Genomic DNA, 22,537 nt, shown 5'->3' with positions numbered 1-22,537 from the left:
TTATAGGAGGAGAATTGAGTTTCTGAAATGAAAACAAATATAGTAAGATCAATCGCGTTTCTTCCTGCCGGCGACTGTTTACGGGAGGGAAGTGAACGGGCCCCAAGAGGTCGCTGGTGGCGCAGGAACCGAGGCCAGATCGCAAAGAAAGGGGGAAGGAAAAAAAAAAAAAAAACAAAAAAAAAACACCCAGAAACTTTCTTCCTTGTTGCGAATAATCGCCGCCCCCCCAACCCCAGCAGAGGCAGTAACGTGACACCAGAGCAAACGCGGAGACCCGAGAGGAGCGAGGGAGGGCCGAGGGAGGAGAGCGGGCTGCGGAGCGCCGGAGGGAGAAAGGGGAGGAGAAGGAGGAAAACCCCTGTCAAGGAGGTGGAGCGAGGGGATGGTGTCCGCCTCCCGTTCCTCCCTGCCGTTTTCTGGAGGAGCCTGAACCGGGACAAAACACGCCGAAAGCGACACACACAAAGCCGGGGGTCCACGCTGGCGCTGGAGGCGAGCCCCGGCGGCCACGAGCGAGCCCGGGGCGCGGCGGGGCGCGGGGCGCGGTAGCGCTAGCAGGCGCGGGACGGTCGCGGGCAGCGCCCCCAAGCCGGGGCCGGGCACCTCGGCCGCTCGGGCCGCGGCGGGCGGCGGGGACCATGCAGAGGAAAGTCTCCTGAGCCCGGCAACTTCGGCCCCTCCCCGCCCCCACCCGGCTGCCCTCGGCGCGGCCCTCCCCATGTGCAGCCGGCCGGCCGAGCTCTCCTCCTCGCGGCGGATGGGTGACCTTTTCCTGGCCCGGGCCGGCTGTGCGAGGCGGCGGAGCAGGCGATGAAGAAGCAGCAGCAGCATCCCGGCGGCGGCGCGGATCCCTGGCCCCATGGGGCCCCTGTGGGGGGCGCCCCTGCGGGCCTGGGCGGCTGGAGGCGCCGGGTCTCCCTGCTGCCTTTCCTGCGCTTCTCCCTCCGGGACTACGGTTTCTGCATGGCCACCCTGCTGGTCTTCTGCCTGGGCTCCCTCTTCTACCAGCTCAGCGGGGGACCCCCTCGCTTCCTGCTCGACCTGCGGCAGTATTTGGGTAAGGAAGGGCGGCAGGCGCGAGGGCGGCGCCGGCTGCGCAAAGTTGTGCCCAGGGAAAGGGGGGCGCGCCGGGGACTTCTAATGCTGCCACGGCCCGCTGCGCCCCGAGGTTCCCCAGGTGTGACGCTCGCGAGCATCCATCGGTGCAGCCGCCCGGGAGCGTCGTCTTCCTCCCGCGCGCGTCTTGGCTGTTGGCAGCGAGGCTGGGTACCGCTGGGTTGCAGGGTCGGGCAGGGCGCTTCTTCCCCGGGGTACCACATACCTGCCCCGGCCCCGCGACCCCAGCTGGGCGAAGTGGACGTCTGTGTGTTTGTGATTGCATGCGTGTGTATATTCAGACCCGGCAACCGGGGGCGAGGCGAAGGGCCGGCACAGTCCCCTTCCTGACATCATCAGTGATCATAACCCCATCGGGTCCCGCTCGCCCCAGAGTGGCGTGGGGCAGTTCCACGATTCAGACCCGCGGGTCCCCCTCCGACCCATGTGGCTTCGCGCTGTCCCTGGGTTGGCTTTGTCCCTTGGCATCCCCTGTTCACCCCACCAGCCGCAGAGAGCGTGACGCGGAGAGCAGGGTGCTCCCAGGGATCTGGGGTTATCCCAAGGTGCGGGTCAGCATAACTCGCGGTATCGTCTCCTGTGATCTGGCAGTCCTGGGAGCTGTGTGCGTCTCAAGTCAGAACTTTATTTTCCCTTGCTTTGTGGTTGGTTTGTTGCGAGCGAGGCCGCCTGCCCATCGTGTAGGTAGGAAGGGGTTGTAACCGTAGAGAAAAGAACCGGTCCAGCGAGAAGGCGTGGCCACGCGCCTCCCTGTCCCGCACTCCCGACCCAGAGGTGCCAGGGCTGAGGACCGCACGCCCAGGTCCTGGAGAAGATGTTGGCTCGCGTGCCAGGGCCACAGAGGTTGCAAATCCTTCGCAAGCCTGCGGCCAGAAGAGGTCGTGCGGAGGTTGGGGGAGAGGCTGGGAGAGCTCCAGCTTCTTGAGGTGATAAACCTGAGCCAACCGGCAAACATCCGGCATCTGCAGGAGATCGGGTGCTGGAAGCAGTGCCACCGAAGTGCTTGCTGGAAACAGAATGGTCCAAATGACTTGGCCGGTTGGAGGCTGCCACATTTACCCCAACTGTCCCGTCATCACAGAAGCCACAGGTCTAGATAGCAGACCTTTTGAAGGAAAAACAAACCAAACAACTACATCAGCAAAGTCACAGATGTTTGGGGGCATTTGGAAATATAAACAAGAATTTTTTTTTTTCCACATAGAGAAACTCAGATTTAAAATGTTACGTTTTCATTTCAGCAAAAACTTTGGAGCACTATGGTTTTGCAAGATGCTTTACGGAAAATTAAGGGAAAATATTGCCTGGATTAGATTTCTAAAACAAAATACTTAGCACCTGATTTTATAGATTTAAAAATACAGTCTTGTCGTTTCTGAAAGTCTTTTCTTTCTTTCTTTTTTCCTTTTTCTTTCTTTCTTTTTTTTTTTTGAGGCTGTAGTTTCCTTATCTCTCAGAAGCTAGTGCCACAAATGTAACTTATTATTATTATTATTATTTTATTTTATTTTTTTTTACCATGAACAACAATCATTGTTGACTAGCATTGGGAGACAAGTGTTGGTGAAGCTCAGGTCTTTCCTATAACATGTGATGGTACATTTTTCTGGCAGGAGTTCAGCCAGGTTCAGCCAAATTCAGTGTAGAGGGGAAGGTGTGCAGAATGGGAACGGAATATGTGTGTCCACTGTCCCCAAGAATAACTGGCTTTGGGCAGGGTACTCAAACTTCATGGTCTTCTTTTTTCATGGTAAAACTTAGGAGTTTGATTAGATTTCTCTAAAATCTCTGCCCATCTCCTAAGATTCTGTGATCCTAATAAATTTCTTGGAGAAAGAAAAACCTAGTAGAAGTAAGGAGCAAAGTCACCATGACGGATAAGATTAAGAAACCTCAATGTATGTCATATTCACCTTTTTGTTATATATTTCAGAAAATGAGGCCTCGTGTATTTGGGTGTTTAGTTGGTAGAAGGGTGACTTAACCCCAGGGACTAGGAGGAACTCAAGAGTGAACACTGCTCCTGTTTGTTACAAACCGATCATTAAGCTTCTGACTGACGTGGTGAATTAAAAATGACATCATTGTGTACTCAAAATAGGATACCCTTACCCACATTTGTTCCTTGTTGTTTGGTCACATAAGTGGGAAAAGTGGACTTGTGGTCTCTAGGATGACCTAAAATATATCCTGAATAATATCAGACCAAGGTGTTTGCAGATTCCCTTTATCCCTTTCCTCCCCCATCCTATTATTTTAGTGTCTGTCCAAACAAAATTTGTGGTTAGTAAACACATCCTCTCAATTTCCTGAGCCAATTTCAGAGTCAAGTAGTTATCTTAAATGTAAGTTGGTATAAAGTTAAAGTTTTCGAAGTCAAAATGTTTATATCAACATATTTCTTTATAGAACATAGTTTTAATATATTTGGACAGTATTATACACTAGCTATATAATAGTTACTTGATAATTATTAATTGAATTCATGACTGGGCCTATTGTATCAAGTAGGCAGTGTGATATTAAACATTGAATATTCTCATGGGAATGTCAAAAGGCATGGGTATTCATGATAAAAGCTAACATCTGCTGTATATGCACCAATGTACATGCAAAATTAAATTTAATCCACATAATAATGCTACTAGTGGGTTCTGTTGTTTGTTGTGGAAATGATAAAGTTTGGATCTGTAATGTCCCCCAAAGGCCTGTGTGTTGAAGGCATGGTCTTCAGCTTGATGCTATCGGAGATGGGAGAAATCTTTAAGAGGTGGGATCTAGTATGAAGGTTTCAGGTCATTAGGGGCATGCCCTCTAAAGGGGTTGTGGGTTGCTGGTCTCTTTCTCATTTTCATACCCAGCCAGGAGGTGAACAGGCTTCCTACAGCCTCCTGCCATGAAATAATGTACTGCCACAGGTCCAAAGCAACAGGCCAGTCAGTCATGGACTGAAACCTCCAAAACTGTGAGCCAAAACAAACCTTGTTTCTTTATAAATTGCTTAATCTCAGTCACTTATTACATCAAGAAAAAGATGACCGACACAGGTGGATATACGTCAAATGAGACAGGATTTAAACCCAAATATGTTTGCCTCCAGTGCCCATTGCAGGGCACCACGGGCAGTTTGAGAGAGAAAACAGAAATACAAGCCAACATGCAAATGAGAGTCTAAAGAGCTGGTTGGCTAAAGGATCATATTTATGTCCATAATTTCACTTTTCCTTTTCTTGATACTTTTACTCAGTATCTTGAAGGCTAGCAGAGAGGGTCTGCTCCAGCTGTGCCTTCCTGTACCAATGCCCATCATGCTGCCTCCCTGTATTAGAGAACTGGACTCCCTGAGCTGAAGGTGAACTTCCTTGGAATGGAAGTTCCAGGGTGTCCTCTCTCTTTAGCAGTTGTTCTGTGTCTAGGCTGGTAATTCTCTGTGGGTCCCTGGACCTGCAGCATCAGCATCACCTGGGAATTTGTTACACATACAAATTCTCAGGTCTTGTCCCAGACTTACTGAATGAGTCTGGGCATGGGGCCCAGCAATCTGTCCTCAGTAAGTCCTCCTGGTGACCCTGATGCAGCTAACGTTAGAGAACCATTGTTCTGGCGTAGTATTGCTTTCAGCATTGCTTTCCCACGTATTTGAGAAAAAGAGAGAGGATGAATGGGGGAATTTATAATACAGTTTAAAGATCATGTGCCCATAGTTTCTTTTTTTTTAATTTCAGCTTTTTAAAAATGCATCTGCTTGGCTTTTTAAACACCATTGTTTCAAGGGAAGGACCAGCTGTCCCTTGGAGCCCCCACTGGCTTTTGACTCTGAGGTTAAGAGAGGCATGGGATGAGATGGGGTGAAGTGGGGTAACCAGAAAGCAGGCGTGGGAGGGAAGAGAAGTGTCAGTGGTGATGCTCTCTCTTCCCCACAGCTACCAGTATCAGGTTCCTTCTTCCAGTCAGGTTGGAGAAGGGCAGAGGACCTTCCCTTAAAGAACTTCCTGCTGCAACAAATTTGAAAAGAGGAAAGGAAGTTGGGGGAGGAAAATTAGGCAGGGATAATTGTTGTCTCCATCCCCCCAAATGAGTGGAGAGAGGAGAACATAAACATTCAGTGGGGTAAAGAGATAAATATAGCACATGCTATACTTAAGCATTGCAAACCATAATCTTTCCAATTTAGGGAAATTTTTTTTTTGAAGTGGCATTCATACTTTGATTTGCTATAGAAAACAAAAATCAAATAAAATCTCCCCCAGAAATTAGGTTACGTTACAACCTTAGTGCCAGTAACCTCATTACTGATGAGCTGCGGAAATATCAAAAACTTGGAATACCACACATTACATTGATAGAAGCTGAATAAGCCAGATGGCTCTCTACTGATCTTGTACAACCGGCAGACTCTAATGATTTATCCTCCAGCTTTGGATATGTGATTTAGCCTTTATGGGAGCTAAATTTGTTGGACTGATCTTCAGTTGATATGCTTTTCCTTCCATTTTTAATTTATACCATTTTAAGTGGAGATAGAGTGCTTTAGTTCTCAGACTTGCTCATCTTTAACATAGACATGAGGCTGAAAATTTTGAGTCAAAAAATGCAAAAAAAAAAATCATTTGCTTGAATTTGAAATTCTCCAAGTTTAAATAAATTTAAAGGAAAATGTGAAAATAGAGGTCCAGGTCTGTTACACAGCTGCTCTAAACCTTAAAAGCCAATTTTAATTTTTCTTCTGCACATCACACACAGTTTAAATACAGTACTTTAGGCTCCACACAGTAATCTAGGAATGAATGCATAAAATATGATGTTATCGATAGAAATTGTTGACATAGGAAAAAAATGACATTTTTGTTTATAGCTGCAAATTTATCTTGTAGGGTTGATTGGGGACACAGTAGCACTGTAGTAGAGGAAAGATAGAGAATGACATTAAACTATGGCAGTCTGTTCTGTAAACACATAGCATGAATGGTGAGAAGCACTCTGCCTTGTAAACTATTTTTAACGTAGACTAGTCTCAGTATGAATTGTTTAAAAACACGTGTAAATATGGGTTATCTGGATACTGTGTTTCTTCAAATTCCCTGTCATCAATCCTGGTTTAACACACTAGCTGGTTTTGTTTTGGAAAAACTAGAAATAAAGTGATCAAGCTTTTTGAGTCCCAAAATAAATAGTATCTTTTGATTCCCTAGAGGAAGGCAGGAGGAGGACGAGGAGCAGGAGGAGCAGGAGGAGAGGGGGAGGAGAGGGGGAGGGGGGAGGGGGAGGGGGGAGGGGGAGGAGGATGAGAAATACCAGCTTACTTTGCAGCTGTACTGATGGCTGTCCCTGACGTAGTATGAAATCCATGTGAGGGATTACAGCTGCTGGAGTTATTAGGAGTCACCGCTTGCTTTTTTTTTTTTTTTTTTTTTGAAAGAATTGACCACAAATAAATTTTGTCTTACTTGTATTGATATATTAGAAACTCACCTCTAGCAAACAGTAATATATACAAATCTTTTGTTTACCAGAGATAGCAATAGAACCACTAACATTTCACTAAAAATTCTTATTTGCAGAAGTCAAAAAGGATGTAACAATTGTTCTGCAGGACAAGTCCATATCAAGTATCACTATATGAGATTATTGAGGTGTAATTCACATATCATATAATTCACTCAAACTTGTTAATAGTTTAATGGTTTTCAGTAGCTTTTAGTATATTCCTAGATATATGTGCAACCATTACCACAATTTAGAACATTTTCATTACCACAATAAGAAACCCAATACCCTTTATTTATTATCCCACTAAATGTCCTATCATCCCACTCCTAAGAAATCAGTAATCAACTTTCTCTCTGTAGATTGGCCTATGCTACACTTTTCATATAAATGAAATTGTACAATATGTAGTCTTTTGTGATTGGCTTCTTGGCATATGTTTCCAAAATTCATCCATATTTACGGCATGTATCAGTATCCTGTTTCTTTTTGTGACTGGACAATATGCCACAAGCGATTGTTTTCATTGTAAAGCATTCCATAATATTGTATGGATGTACACATTTTGTTTGTCTTTTCACCCATGAATGGATAGTCGAGTTGTTTCCACCTTTTGGCAATTGTGAATATTCATTGCTGTTATGAATGTGTACAAATTTGTGTTTGAACAGTTTTCTGTTCTTTTGGTTGTATGCCTGTGAGTGGAATTGATGAGGAACTGACAAGCTATTTTCATCATGGCTGTGTCATTTCTTATCTCCACCAGCGAGATGTGAGGATTCCCAATTTCTCAACATCCTGACCAATGATTCTTATTTTCCACTTTTTATTTTCCACTTTTTAAATTATGGTCATCCTAATGGGTACGAAGTAGTGTGTCATTGTGGCTGTGTTTTGCATTTTGCTAATGATTAGTGACATTGAACATCTTTTCATGTACATTTGGATATTTTCTTTGGAAAAATGTCTATTCACATTCTTTGCCCATTTTTGAGTTGGGTTGTTGTTTTACATAGTCTCCATACTAACCCATTATCAGATATGTGATTTTGCTATTATTTATGGAGTTCGGAAGGATAATACTGACTTAAACACAATACTGTTATGTATTGTTCTTTATACCATAGGTATATCTGTTTTCGAGGAGCAAAAAATTAGTTTGATGCTTTTGTCATTTTAAATGCTAAGTATATTGTCTGGGTATATAGTAAAAGCTATAATAAATTCCTAATGATTGATTGGAAACAATGAATTCTTCGGAATAATCTTGGAGCTTGTAATGGATTCCTCTGGATAATAAACTAGTCTGCATTTAGTTCTAATGTATGGTAATTCATTATAGTTAGCACATACTATGTTAGTCCTTTCATTGGTATGTGGAATGTGAGTGTAACCCATTTTAAATAGCATTTTGTAGTACAATGGATGTGATTATTTGGCCTTTGTATTTCTCACTAGAATGGAGCTGATGAGCTCAGCAGGGTAAAATAATTGGTGTTTTCTGTTCCTTATACAATGTACCATGAAACTACCAAGCAAATCTTTAGTCTTCCTGTGAAATTGGAATTTGCATGCAATTAATTAATTTTGTATTCACATTGTCCTATAATATGCAGGGCATATACATATTAACTATATGCATTTCAGTTCAGTGAAAGAACATGACTTTTCAGAAGAAATAGTAATTTCCTGAAAGTTTTAGTAGGTGTCAAAAATACGTTATCAAAATAAGATGTTTTAAAATACAATTAGGTGTTGCTTTGTAGAATTTCAGTTTGAATAATTTTTGACCCTCTCATTTATTTATTTTAATATTCTCATATTTAAAATGATCAGGGAGCCATTTATAGCTGTAGCATTGAAGCTATGAAATACTTCTTGGTCTGTCTCAGGTTTTCTATTCGTTGTCTGTAACTTCCCAAAGATAGTCACTGGCTCAGTGTTCTTATCTTGTTGCCTGCCTTAGCTTCTACTAATGTCTCTGTACTGCAGGTGTTGGAAGTTAAATCTCCAGTTAAAACCTTGGAACTCTTGTAGTGCTTATTCCAGCGTCTCCTCTGTGCTTTTGGCTTTTTCCCTTGTGGTGTGATTATTTGTAGGCCAGTTCCTTGAAGAGGTGGTGTACTCAGGACAGCCCCACCTATCCTGGTGCACTTCTCTTGGGTGCTCTGCACAGGCCCCCTGGGAAGCTGTTGGTTCAGTATTTGCTCTGCACACAGCCCCTTTGCTGGGACTCCATAAAGTAGAGAATCTGGGGAGGTATTCCAGAAAGAACAACTTGGTTGAAATCTTCTGTCTATTTCTTTCTCACTATTTGAAACTAATGCACCAAGCAAATATAATATAACCACTTATGACATATCACTCTATAAACATTTCCTTCTGTGTGCAGGGATAATTGTCTACCTCCCACCTTGGGGAATTTGGAATTACATTTTTAGAGCTCCCTGTAATTAAGAATACCTGAGGTCAATCTAGAGATTTGGCTGCGTACAACTAAAATGCAAACTTCTTGTTTCTCATCATTTTGCTGAATCCCAGGCCAGTTGTTTTGGGAGATTGCAGAATAGCAGTTTATTTCTCTCTCCAGGTCACTGTTTTCCTTAGATAGCAATTTGTGTTACATTATGTTTCAAGTATGACTTTAAGTCTTTAAGGAGATGAGACCATGGCATGATGTGATTTTTTGAAATGGTGACTGAATAGATTTTAGTCTTGACCCACAAAATGACCAGACTGTAAAATCAGGGCCGAAGGCACCAATCCATTTACCCTTGTTTAGTGAAAGATATTAACATTACCTTAAGTTGTGCTTTGATCAAGTGCTTCCTAGTTCTTTCATTGACAGATGATTTCCTTTTTTTCTTCCAGTGCTGGGGATTGATTGTGCTAAGCTCATGCTCTACCGCTGAGCCACACAACCCCAGCCTTGACAAAGAGTTAGATAACCACATACATTTAATTGTACTGCATTTCTTGGATCCTGCTGGATCTAATTCAGTGACTACAGCTTTCATGATCTGGATGAAAAGAAAAAATCAAAGTGTTTTGAAAAATATAAATTCTTATATTCAGTCATTCAGCAGATACTCACTGAGCCCGTGTGTCCAAAGCATCAGGCCTAGAAAGGCTGTAGGTTTTGAACTGAAATCTGTGTTAGCAGATAGCTGGAAGAACCTGAGCTATTTTCTCCTGAACCGCAGGTGTTTTGATCTTTAGCATGGCTGTTTTATAGTGCACTTTTCTGTCTCAGGACTTGGCGTTTGAATTTCACAAATGTCAATTTTTCTCACTTTATTCTTTGCTTCCCTCCTGGTCCCTCTTCTTTTAGCACACATCCATGTTTGCACGTGCACACACACATGCGTGTGCATGCACACTCACACTGGTGGGAGTACGCAGACTCACTTATGACTTGGCTTCTAGTAGAAGGAGCCAGTCTAACCCAGAAAGGTGAAATTACCTAACTAGTGTTTTTGTGGCTTATCTTGTCACCGGTAGGTTGGCAAGGACTCTTCAGGGCTGACAAGTACCATGCATTTGTCTTGTTAATTATATACACACGAACCTTCCTGCTCGTTATCCTCATTCTGCTTCCCAGGCTCAGGCTTCAGAGAACACTTTTTTTTTTTTTTTTTTGCACAGATCGCCTCCCTCTGTTTTAATTTATCCACACTCTTTGTTCCTCTGGGTCCACAGAATAAAAAGAGCAATGTGGAGGGAAGATGCTGTAGCTGACCCTGGACGGCTGAATGTTCTAGGATTGGACTTGACTGTTGAAAACAACTGTGATGTCAGGCCAACACTGTGACCACCCCTGGGACTTCCCTCACTTGTAGTGAAACTGCCACCTCCAGCACAGGGCCACCTGGTACTCTCAGTTTCCCCTCCCCTTTCATTGGAAGGCAGGGCAGGAGCAGCACCCCGCTGGGCGACATCTTTACCAGGGACTGGTGAACTTGCTTCTGCCTCTGATGTCAGCTGCTAAGCGTGGCTTGACCTGCCAGTGTCACATGGGTGTGAGTGTCACTCATCCCCCAATTCCTTGGGCTGTTGGCAGCAAATGCTTATATTATATAATTTGATAGAAAGTTAAATTTTGTTTGGGGGTCTCGAAAAGTGTGACCTTGCCGCTCCAGCACAGAACTTCCTGCTTCTGCACAGAGGTCTTGGATCTTGTCACCTTCCCTTCAGATAAGCTGAACTGCCCAGAAAACCCTGCTATAGGAGGTCAGGGGTCAGTGTCCTTAAGTCACAGGGGCCTCTTAGATTTGCATTTCTTCGTCTCTAAGAAGAAGACAAAAGAAGACGAAAGATTTAGCAGGATCTGAGGTTTTCCCTAGGAGCCTTCTTGGTTGCCTTCTTTCCTTATGTATTTGATTGTCAGTCTGGGAATATTTTCTTGGGACCAGAAAAGGGGAAAAGGACATGGTTTGGTTTTTCTTTTTTTTTTTTTTTTTAATCCTCCAGGCCTTTATATGTAGCCCCAGGGAAAATTGCCTCTTTTCTCTTTAGAATCAATGAAGTAGATGCTTTCTAAGGCCCCTTATATTCTTAAAATCAAACGTTGAAAGAGACAAGAAGTCGATTAATGGTAGCAACTAAAACAAGCAAACAAAAATCCCCCAAGACAAAACAAAACAAAAACCACACACACACACACACACACACACACACCAGAGGCTATTTTCTTTGGAGCCAAAAGTTTATTTAAAAGATGTAGAAGGCAAGTAGAATTTGAAAAAAAAAAAATTAGGTCATTGTCTTCTAAGTCTTTTTTTTTTTAATGTAATTTTGTTATAATTAAAATTGGCAGCACTTTCCTCCCACCCCACCAGTTTGCCCCAGCCTGCATGCACAATGAGAGAGAGGAGAATCTTGCTTCAGAAATTCTGAGAAGCAGAAGGTCTCCAAGAAGATACAGAGAGGAAGCAAAGTTGAAACGTGGTTTCCAGAATTCCGGGTCTCATGACGTGTTAGGAAGAGGGAAGCAGGTAGGGACCAGGGAGTGCAGTCATTCAGAGGATTCTCACACCTGCTGCCCAGTGACTGGCTCCTCATCCCTCCATGGTGGACAGCTCCAGTGGCCAAGAGGGTGCTTCGCAGTGTGGGGGCCCTGTTAGCCTCCACCTATTTGGACTCCTTCCTCCAGGAGCTTCATAGAGTCGTCTGTTGGACTTCATAGTCTTTCAAATAATCGAAGACATAGAGTTGACTGTTATGCCCCCCCCAAGTCCTGTCTAGAAAAATAGGTTTATCTTCCACTAGTTTCTTGTCTGAACTAACACCCCATAAATCAAGCAAAAAGATGCAGACTGGGATAGATGCTTCCCTAGGACATGGGGCAAATGTGCAGCTATTTAAAAATGAATACATCCACAAGAAAAAAGACAACGCTACCGATCAGTGGGCAAGCGTGAGCCGGCCATCTGTTGCTTGCCAATGAGTGGAGAAAAAAACCGGAATGGTTCTAATTCCCTCACTCATCTCCATCCTTTCTTCTGTTTACACGATCCTGCCTGGTCCTGAAGAACGGAGGAAGTTTCCGGCTCCTTGGTTTATGAGCCTATCACCGTCACAGATGAGAATGACAGTACGCGTGGCAGTAGGTGGAGTGTGGCTGAGGTGGCGGGGGCACTGGGGTCCCTAGTGCAAGTGAGGCTGAGTTCTTGGAGCTACCCTGGTGCAGGATGATCTGCCCACTGAGTCACCCCACCACGCTGGGAGCCTCCAGCACCCCGCGTTCAGTTCTGCTCTGCCTCCCTCCGCCCATGGACTTGACCGAGTGAGTCAGAAGCCTAGGACAGAAGGAACCAGTGCCCTGCTTCGAATGCAGCATCTTGCCTGGAAGTCTTTTCTCAAAATCTGAGAAAAGAGTGGCACTGACTCATCTGGTTGGAGTTTCACAGAAATGTGATTGCGAATCTCTTGCGATTTCATTCTGCCTTAGTGTCAGGATTCATCCGATGACATGCCAAAAAATGTGTGCAAAATCACATACAGATTTAGACACTTCAAGAGGAAGTTATTTTTACCACGGGGGAAGGGACCAGTGACTGACTATTGGCAGGGAAGCCCAGGCAGGGCCAAGTAAGGAGGGAGGGGTCCCGGCAGCCGGGGCTCACCGCCTGTCCCTGCAGCTTGACCAGACTGGCCGGGCGTGTGGTGTGTTGCCTCTCAGCAGATCAAGGGAGGAGTTCCTGCACAGGAGACCTGCTGGAGGAGAAGAGTGTTGACACACACTCCGAGTGTGAAGCCAATTTAAGCAGTGTGGGGTTAACACGGGTTTCTCCTGGAAATGCTGGTGAGCACTCCCCGGCCCACGCAAGTGGCTCTCCAACAGCTACATGGGACACCAGGGGAACGTGGAGCAAAGATTCCAGAAAGCTGCGTAAATTTAAAACCCGAGAGGCGCAGTGCCGGTACTTGGCTTTAGCAGATGACAGGATCGAGGCCATCTTGTTTTCTTAGCTCCTGCTTTTCCCAGCTCCAAAGCTGTTCTTGTTTGCCTGCCTAGCAGAGATCCAGGGCCTTGTGGAACCTGGAGTGTTTGTGGTTATGTTCTTCTGGTCATGCTGTGAGATGAGGAGGTGCCCAGAAAGCGGAGGGAGGGGAAGGAAATCAGTCTCCATAGCACCCACAACCTGACCTCTCCTTTGCCCTTGTTGTGGCGGCAAAGACCACCTCAGCTACCACCGAGCGAAGCTGTTTTGAGGCTCCTAAGTTCACAGCATTATGGTGAAACTTCCATGTACATTTAGGAAATACTTTGCGGGTTTTGAACCCAGGGGTGCTTAACCATGGAGTCACATCCCCAGTCCTTTTTATATTTTATTTAGAGACAGGGTCTTGCTGAGTTGCTTAGGGTCTTGCTATGTTGCTGAGGCTGGCTTCAAAGTTGTGATCCTCCTACCTCAGCTTCCCCAGCAACTAGGATTATAGGCGTGCAGCAGCACACCCGGTGCCTTTGGTAAGTACTCTCTGCAGATGTCCTTGTGTCCTGCTCCCTTGCTCCTTACAGCTGGGGGGAGTTGTGGAGTGTCTGTGTGACTGTCTTGAGATGGCATGCAGATGGTGGTGCTGTTTCTGACTGGAGCCTGGCCTAGAGTGTGTGTTCAGGCATGTCATTAGGAAAGCTCCCCATTTTGGTAGGGGGATCCCCCCAGAACATCGTCAGGTTGCTAGGCAGGCTTCTGTTTTAGGCTTTATTTGTTTTATGGCATAGTGCGTACTTGTGCCAAAATCTATCCCCTCTATCAGATTTTTCCTGGCCACTTTGTTGGAATGATAGGTGACTTTTTGTTGATTTCAGAGTCAATCTTGTTCCTAAGGCTTTTGCTTCATTGAAGTCTCACATCAGTGAGATTTAAAGGATCAGAGACATGTGTTTTCCTATTGCTTTCATATGCCTGCCTTGGGCTTGGCAGTCTTCCTCTCCTTCATCTGTCATCTCCTCCATCTATGCAGGTTCTTTCCTTCAACAAATGTTCATCCAGCACTAGTTACATGCTGGGTGCCAGAGAGACTAATAGCACCTTCGCTGCCCACGTGGGGCTGTAGGTACTCAAAGGAACTGAGAAAGATGTGGCAGGCAAAAAGTGAGAAACAGGTAAAACACTAGGGGCAGAGAACAGGAATTGGTGTGCCTGGCTGTGGTTAGTTAGCCTGGTCCCTGGGGTTAAGGCCCTGGTTCTGCTAGTAGATCAGGCATTCTCAAGGCTGGTTGCATTTTGGAGTAACCTGGAGAGCTTTGGAAAATTTTGCCCCAATGTCAAGTTCATGTGTAAGTATAGGAAGTAAACAACTGGTCTTAGGTCTGAAGTTTTATTCCCTTGGTTGGGGTGGGGCTGGGAAGCTGCATGTGTTATAATTCTTGCATGTAAGCAAGGCAAAGGGCCACCCTGTTAGGTACAGAGGTCAGGGGTCAGGGAGTTTTGTGTGTACAGGAAGGCTTCTCACAATGCAGTTCAGGCATGCTTTAGCTTAAGTAGAATCTTTTATTTGGCTGTGACTTGTAACAGTTTAGTTTGCAGCTTCTCTATGCTAGCATTTCTCAAACTTTAATCTGCAGTCAAATTAGCTGGGCATCTGTTAAACTGATGTGGCAAACCTACTGATTCTGATGCAGCAGGTCTGGGGTGAGGCCTGAGATTCTGCCTTTCCGATAAGCTCCCAGGTTTTGCTGGCCTAGAACCACACTGAAAATCAAGAGTTTACACTGTAGTATTTCTGGGGAGCAGTTGACACCTGTAAACAAACAAATGGGGCTGGTTCAAACAAGCTAATTTATTAGAGATTTGGGCTATTGATATTAATCATTTTATAAATTTATTTTTAATCGAATTTTCATTTACCAATATGGTGGTTGGAATTTAAGAACATGAGGATTTTAAAAAGTGAGAATTGTGCACTTGTATGATTCAAATTATAAAATGCCAGTTTTTATTCATTTCTCAATCCATTGTATTGAAATGTAGGCTATTTGGAGGTTCATGAAAGGAAAAATTTTGACCTAATATCAAGTTCATTGGTAAGAATAGGAAGCAAAGCAGCTGATCTTAGGTATGAAGTTTCTTCGAAGAGTTATTACAGTCTCTTGTACGGTTTTAATTTTAATGCTGAGGCATTGTATCAGAATTTGTCCCTAACATTCAACTGTCCCAGGTAGTTCTTCTATGTCCAAAGAAAATAATGGGATGCTGATACTTATGGAAAATAATGAGAATGACTCAGTGGAATGCTTTAAAAACATAATTTTAAGAAATAATTGGAACTGTTAATACATGTTCACTGTAGAAAATTGGGAAATAGAGAAAAGCACAAAGAAGAAAAGAAAAAAAAAGTTAATTTCTTTACTGACAGCTGTGTTGGTTGGTCACATGCTCCTCCATGCCACTTGTCACAATGTCACTCCCTGTCATATTTTTCCAGAGCATTGGCTTTCCTGGTGGCAGGAAACTCCTTTAGCCAAGGCCCCTTTGGTATGTAGGCCTCCTCCAGTTTTTTTGTTTTTTTTTTTTCATGATTGTAGATAAAGCCGTGATGAACATTATTACATTTCTGCAGATGTCTCTGTTTTTCTTGGCATAAATTCCTAGATTTTGAATTGCTGGGGTACAGTTCGAACCCATTTAAAAATTGATTTTAATACAAATTGTCATAGTGATGCAAACTTGTGTATTTCACCGGCAGTTCGTAACCTGGTTTGCCCTTCTAAACACTGGACATAATCTTTAAAGATTTCCTTACCCATTTGAGGGGAAAAATGATATTCTTATGCTTTAATTTACATTGGTTTGAATATTAGTGAAAGTAACCAGTTTAACTATGTTGGTAAGGTATCTTCTTTGGGGAAATAGAGTTTTAAACCCCTTTCCTGTGTTTTTCCTGTAGACTGTTCCTCTTTCTCTTATCAGGTGTGAGAGTGTTTTGAAGATGGGGGATCAGGGCTGGGGTTGTGGCTCAGTGGCAGGCACTTGCCTAGCACATGTGAGGCACTGGGTTTGATTCTCAGCACCACATATAAATAAATAAAATAAAGGTCCTTTGCCAAATTAAAAAAAAAAAAATAACAAGACAAGGGGCTCAGCCCTTGGTCACACATGCGGATATGATTTCCTGGTGTTTTATTTGCCCTACAATTTTTAGAGTCAGTTTCCTTTGTTTCTCCTGCACGAGTCGGCTTTCTTCATTTATTCTTTTTCTTTGCTTTTGTGCTAGGCGAGGCTGTCCATCCTGACATCAGATGAATATCCTCCACTCTGTCCTCTAACTCTAGGATTGTTGCACCTTCGCGTTTATTTGTTAAGTCTCTTTGGCTTTTATTTTGGTGTAAAGTAAATGAATTCAATGACTTTGCAAGTCCAGCTGGAGACAAAGTCATTATTCTTGAATGATATCAATCTTTAATGGTAAATTCATTTTTCAAACATTAAAATGAATTGACTCAACTCTTTAGAGAATGGAAAGCCCTGTTGGCTGTGTGGCCCTAAAGTTTGGGTGTGCTTCTGAGATTATCCGTTGCCTCTCAAATACCAGAACCCGTGCTTGGGCCTCTTCTGCTGTTGCTGCCTCCCTGGGCCAAGCCTCCCCTATCGCAGGTTTCCCAGCTCCACCTTCCAGCTGCCATTATTTCTGGAAAGAACTCTTGTGTCCCCGTCAGTGGGTGCTATAGTCACTGGCACCCTGGCCAGGCAGATACAACTGCTCTCTTGGTTGCCAACTATCTCAGGGCAGGACTGGGCACTAGGTCTCCGCTTCCTGGAGTCCTACTTGGTCTTGATGATGGTCCTCTGGCCAGGCACAGGCAGCCTGCACCTGCGTCCCTTGGGTGAACTTGACGAGGGCCTGGCTGTACCTCAGCCCTGTGGGGAATCTTGGGAACAGGGACAGCACTCATTTCAACACTATTTTTATAAGCAACTAGATGATAGTGAACTGTTTGGTCCATGTGGGTGGTTATTCTTTTGAATGTTTATAAAATTCAAAGGACCACAATTTGGAAACACAAACATTTAAAGGCCAACATGATGGATTAATAGAGCTGCATTTTCTTTTTTGGAAATTACATTTTCTTCTGTGAGTTTGCCTCTTGCAGGCTGTTTAATATTACAAGAGGCAGTGTAGTGTTAATAGAGCATTGGGTTTCAAATCAGAAGTCCTCTGTTTAAGTCCTGGCATTGCCACCATGCAGCTGTGTGACCTTGGGTAATTCACTTAACCTCTCTGAGTTTCTGTTGGGACTTGAGAGGGACTCTTTCTGTTCTAGAACAACCACCATCAGATTATAAAGAGAATGCTATCTGGCACTCTCCTGCCTGGAATACTGTGAAAATTTGCATTTATAATATCTGCTAATACACATCTTTGATTTAATCATCTACACAGAACTCTGACCAGAGCAGGTGGCAGACTCAAGCGCAGGAATGTAGGAACCAGTGTGTGTTTCCCCCTCCCCATCCCAAAGACTAAATAAAGATTGTCTGTATGTCCTGAGACCTTTGACTGCTTCACTTTAGATCTCAAAGACTAGTTTCATGATTAAAAGTTCTAATATTTGCCCTGTGACCATTTAAGATTTCAATTTTTTTAAACTGAAAAAATGGTTCTTGAAACAGCTGCTAGCCCAGGCTCCTGTTTACAGATTTATAGATTTATCACGTTTATACAGATATTGTCGGTAATAGAGATTCCTCTGCATGCAACCGGGAGCACAGTGGAGGGAGCAAATTACAAGAAGGTGGGGGTTTCATGAAAGAGGGGACACCTGTGTTGGGTATTGAGGCATAAGTAGGAGTTTACCAGGTAGAGATGGTGGAACAGGGCAATCCAGATGGGAGAAATAGCACGTGCCAAGGCCAGCCATTGGCTAAAATTGTGGCCCATTGGGTACATCGAGCAATATAGGGCAGCTGGTGGGAAACCATGGCAGATGCTGGAGAAGGGGTTTGCCTGCTAGGGAGGCTTCTAAGACACAATGGCAGATTCTGGAGGAACTTTTATCTGGCTCGCAGTGGGGAAACCCCTGAACATTTATAGACCACAGGGTGATAGCAGATTTGTTACTCATAAAGATAACTCTGGAAACCAACAGGAAAAACAGGAACCACGGAAGAGCCTGGGTAGGCGTCTGATGTGATCCCAATGGTGCTTCTCAGACTGTGGTGGATGAGGTATCAGACCGGAGATGGAAGGGCCAGAGCTACTCAGCTGCGGAGTGGAGGTCTGCACCTGGTCCAGGTCTTCTCAGGCCAGAGTGATCTTTTAGTTTTTATCTTCTGCCATACGGAAGCAAATTTCAACAAAGATCTGAAGGGTTTTTCGAAGTCTTTTAATGAGAATTGACTTTCAAAGCAGCTCTAATCTTGATAACGTTTGACAGGACCAACAACTCTTATCCTGCAGGTGTTTATTTAGTCTAATGGAGCCAGGTAGATTTGTCTGCATGCTGAGGCTTTCTTGTTATGATAGCATTCCGCAGGCTGATGGTTTATTTTCTCTGATTAGTGAAAATGGAAAGAAAAACCCCTGCTGCGTTTTTATTAGGTTAGGATATAACATATCTTGAATTTATGTTTTGGTTATTTCCCTACCTTTGATCATGCCATTTTGTCATAGATTAAGTTGGCATTGTGGCTATAATTTCTGGCTGTTTTAAAATGATTGTGCACTGACTATGGCAGGTTTATTTCCTCTGTGGTGATCTTGGAGTTTCTTTAGAACTGGTTTCAATCACATCAAACCCTAAGTCTCATATGCTGGGGCTGAGGACCTTTCATTCCTAGGGAAGCTCTTTGTGAGACCCCCCCAGCCCTGCTGGATGACACCCTGTGCCCCCCCAACCCGTGCTGCCCCCTACTCTGGTGAGGTCTCAAGCAAAATATTCCGGTCGTTTTTGGTTTTTGGTTGTTTCAACCAGAAACAGGTTTCCAACTCTTCAATGTTGTTTAAAAACACAGTTGGAGGAGAATGGGTCTAGGTCACAGAAAAATGAACTGTACTGTGAGGTAGGAGGTGGGTGGATAGTCCTTGAAAGAATTATGTGACTGTTTGGATTTAATCTAGCTTTTTGGAGAAGAGATGAGAAGGAAAGAAGTCAAACGTGTGCTCCGTGCCCCACACAGGTCTGCCTGAACCTGCACAGGGGCCAGCATTTATTGGGTGACACCTGCTTATTAAGGCAATTACGACATGTACCTGAAGTGAGTTTTTGCAGCTGAACATTAAATTCATGGATTTTTTGGAGGCCAAGGCAAAAAGGCAGAAAGTGTGTCACATCTAAGGAACATATCAACTCATTGGAAAAGGGCGCCCTCTGTTTTCCTACCTTCAAAGCAAGGAGAAACTTACTAGATCTTAGGTTATTATAATGAACAATATCTACAGTATTTTTTTTTTTCCCAGAAAAACAAGGGACATGTTCTTTATGAGGCCATGCCACATGCTGGCCCTTTATAAAGGTGAAAGCTCAAGAATGACCGTTTAGTGATGATGTTCCCCAGGGAGCTGAGCCAGGACGGTCCAGGTGTCTGGCTTTTCAGTGGATGGTCTCAGGTATCAGTTTCTTGGCTTTATTGTTGGCAGGAACAGGAGAGCAGTCAGTTGGATGATGTTAGTGCCTGAGGGATAGAAATTCAGTGTGAATCCATTTTGCGGTGGCCAGTGATTATGCAGCCACCTTCTGGTCCATTCACCTTCCCTACCCAGCAGCCTTTGGGGTCTGCTGCACCTGGGTAGGGGGACCAAGGCTTGACTGGGCCTTCTGGTCATGGGCTCTGACCATCATCATCCTCAGAGGAAAAAGTTCTGAAAAAAAAGGTAAGGTGTCAAAACCTGATCTGTTGGGGACCTTTTTTTGGTGGGGGATCATACTGGGGATTGAACTCAGGGGCACTTGACCACTGAGCCACATCCCCAGCCCTGTTTTGTATTTTATTTAGAGACAAGGTCTCACTGAGTTGCTTAGTGCCTCTCTTTTGCTGAGGTTGGCTTTGAACTCGAGAGCCTCCTGCCTCCCCAACCACTGGTATTACAGGCATGTCCCACTACACCCGGCTACTGGAGACCATTCTTATTTAAAATATTGAACATGCTCCCAGTTTCATAGCAGTTGTTAGTAAGAGCATGGAATTCATTTTACTAGCTTTTCTTTTACAGCTTTATTAAATGTGTTTTTAGAACCCCCTTTTCCAGTTCAGCAACCTTTTGTAAGTCTTGCCCTACTTTAGGCGTTCCTGGGTTCATGAACTCACTAAAGAATGTGTGAGGAATTTTTTTAAAAAAAACTTTCTAAAACGTTATAGGAAATAGGGTCTGTTGTGAAGTCAATTTATTTTTCAAGAATAAATGAGGTAAATGGGAACGTCAGAAAAATGGTCTTATACACACATACACAGATACCCACACACATCTCATGTTTTAGTACACAAGAAAAGTTAAACTTCAAGTAAGTTTTAGTCGGCTTTTTTCACTGCTGGGACTAAAAAACCTGACCAGAACAACTGTAGAGAGGAAAAGTTTACTTAAGGGCTTACAGTTTCAGGGTTCTCAATCCATAGCAGGCTCCTCCATTCCTTGGGGCTAGAGGTGAGGCAGGACATCATGGTGGAAGAGTGTGGTGGAGGGAAGCAGCTCACATGATAATGCGGAAGAAGAGAGAGACCTCCTGTCACCAAATACAAATATGTACCCCAAAGCCACGCCCCCAAAGCCCCACCTCCTCCAGCCACGCCCTACCTGCCTTCAGTTACCACTCAGATAATCCCATCAGGTAATTAATTCACTGATTGGGTTAGGACTCTTGTAACTGAGTCATTTCTTCTAACCTTCTTGCATTGTTTCACAGGTAAGCTTTTGGGGGACACCTCACATCCAAACCATAACACAGTTCATTGGGTGACATTCTGTTGAAATATTTTTGAATATGTATATTTTTCAGGGATTTTTTTGGGTACCTTAAGAAATGGACAGTGTAAGGGAGCTGTAAGGGTAAAAGTGTGAATTGGCAAAGATGCCAGGCACAGGGTGCAGGAGAAGGCTTTGTTACCTTGAGGTGCCGTGCGCACAGACTTTCCAAGGGAATGTCTGGGAGGAATCAAATTCCCGATTGCCGCCTACCAAATTATTCTTTCTAAAATGGAGCTCCTTGACCGCCTGGCATGTAGCCCTCCTTTCCTACAGCTGCCCCCAGTGCCTGGCCCCCACTTTATAAAAGGGGTTGATCTGACTCTGAGTGTGCAGGTGTCAACACCTGCAAGTGCCAGGGGAGGAATCAAACCCCGCTGTGAAGAGGGGAGGCTGGTGGCGGCAGCCACTTTTGGTAGGTGAGGTTGTTTCTGTTCTTTGCTTTCAACCCAAATAAAGGAGGATTCAATCAAGTTTCTGGCTTTAGATAGATCATTATGGACTTAGACTGTTAGAAGTGACTGATGTCACTGCAATAGAACTTTCATTCCCTCCTATTGTTGATGTGAAGAGGTTTCTTCTTGTTTATATTATCAAAGTGAAAACTAGGAATAAAACTGAAATAAGCCAAGTTCAGTTACAGATAGCAGGGCTCTGCTCATCTAACCAGTCAATACCCTTTCATCAGTTTTACTTCTGATTTTTAAATATTTGTTGTTTTGCTCAATTGTCAAGCAGTGCTAATCTTAATAACTCGATTTAGAGCATTCTGGTGGGTCCAGGGAACAAATTTAAAATAAGTTTCAATTTATGTACTTTCATTGTACCGAAATACAAGAGTGATCAATGAAATATTAGTAAGCATTAAAACATATCGCTCCTACAAAGTCTGTGGGGGAAAGTGGATGAAAAGACAAGCTGAAAAAGCACGTTACCTTTACTTTACTTTGGGCAGTTTTAAAAGGAAATGTGAAGTCAAGTGTGGTGGGCATGCCCGTAATCCCAGGAATTCCAGAGGCGCACACAGAAGGATCAAAAGTTTGAGGCCAGCCTCAGCAATTTAGCCAGCCCCTGTCTCAAAATAAAAAGAGGTGGGGGTGTGGCGAAGAGGTTAACTCAATCTCCAATCAATCCCCAGTACCACCACCAGAAAAAAAAAAAAAAAAGGAAGTGTGAATTCAGAGAAAAGGGAAAGATGGAAAAGCTTGTTAATCCCTCCCTCCCCTCACAATGGACTAGCAAGGGCCTCCCAGTACTGAGTATAATGTAAATACACCTGTGTTGACCTCTCCTAACCCTCTCCTGCTGGTAACGCCTTTTTTCTGTCTTGTATTTATTGTTCTTTGCCAATTTTGTGGGACTTGAATTTTATACAAATTTGGGAGCTATCCTTGGGAAAAAGAATAAAAAAAATTATAAGTAAAATAATGTGTGCTTCAGTGCACTGTCAGGAAACCTGAGGAACTGCCTGAGGAAGGGGAAATTGGAGTGGAAAGAGACTGGTCCTGACCTGTAGTAGTTAGATCAC

The 22,537-nt window shown here is 44.0% G+C and overlaps 1 protein-coding gene across 1 annotated transcript in view; it reads left to right on the top strand.

Annotated features, from left to right (window-relative positions):
- The first annotated feature begins 286 nt into the window (after positions 1-286).
- Ust (uronyl 2-sulfotransferase) overlaps positions 287-22,537 on the top strand; it is a 268,302-nt gene continuing 246,051 nt past the window's right edge. The window contains exon 1 of the mRNA XM_047558190.1: positions 287-1,060. Within this exon, the coding sequence (XP_047414146.1) occupies positions 814-1,060 (247 nt within the window). The 5' untranslated portion in view covers positions 287-813. The remainder of the gene's footprint in view (positions 1,061-22,537) is intronic.

The sequence above is a fragment of the Sciurus carolinensis genome, chromosome 7, assembly GCF_902686445.1.
Source record: "Sciurus carolinensis chromosome 7, mSciCar1.2, whole genome shotgun sequence".
Classification (NCBI taxonomy): Eukaryota; Metazoa; Chordata; class Mammalia; order Rodentia; family Sciuridae; genus Sciurus; species Sciurus carolinensis.
This window is presented reverse-complemented; position numbering and strand designations above follow the sequence as displayed.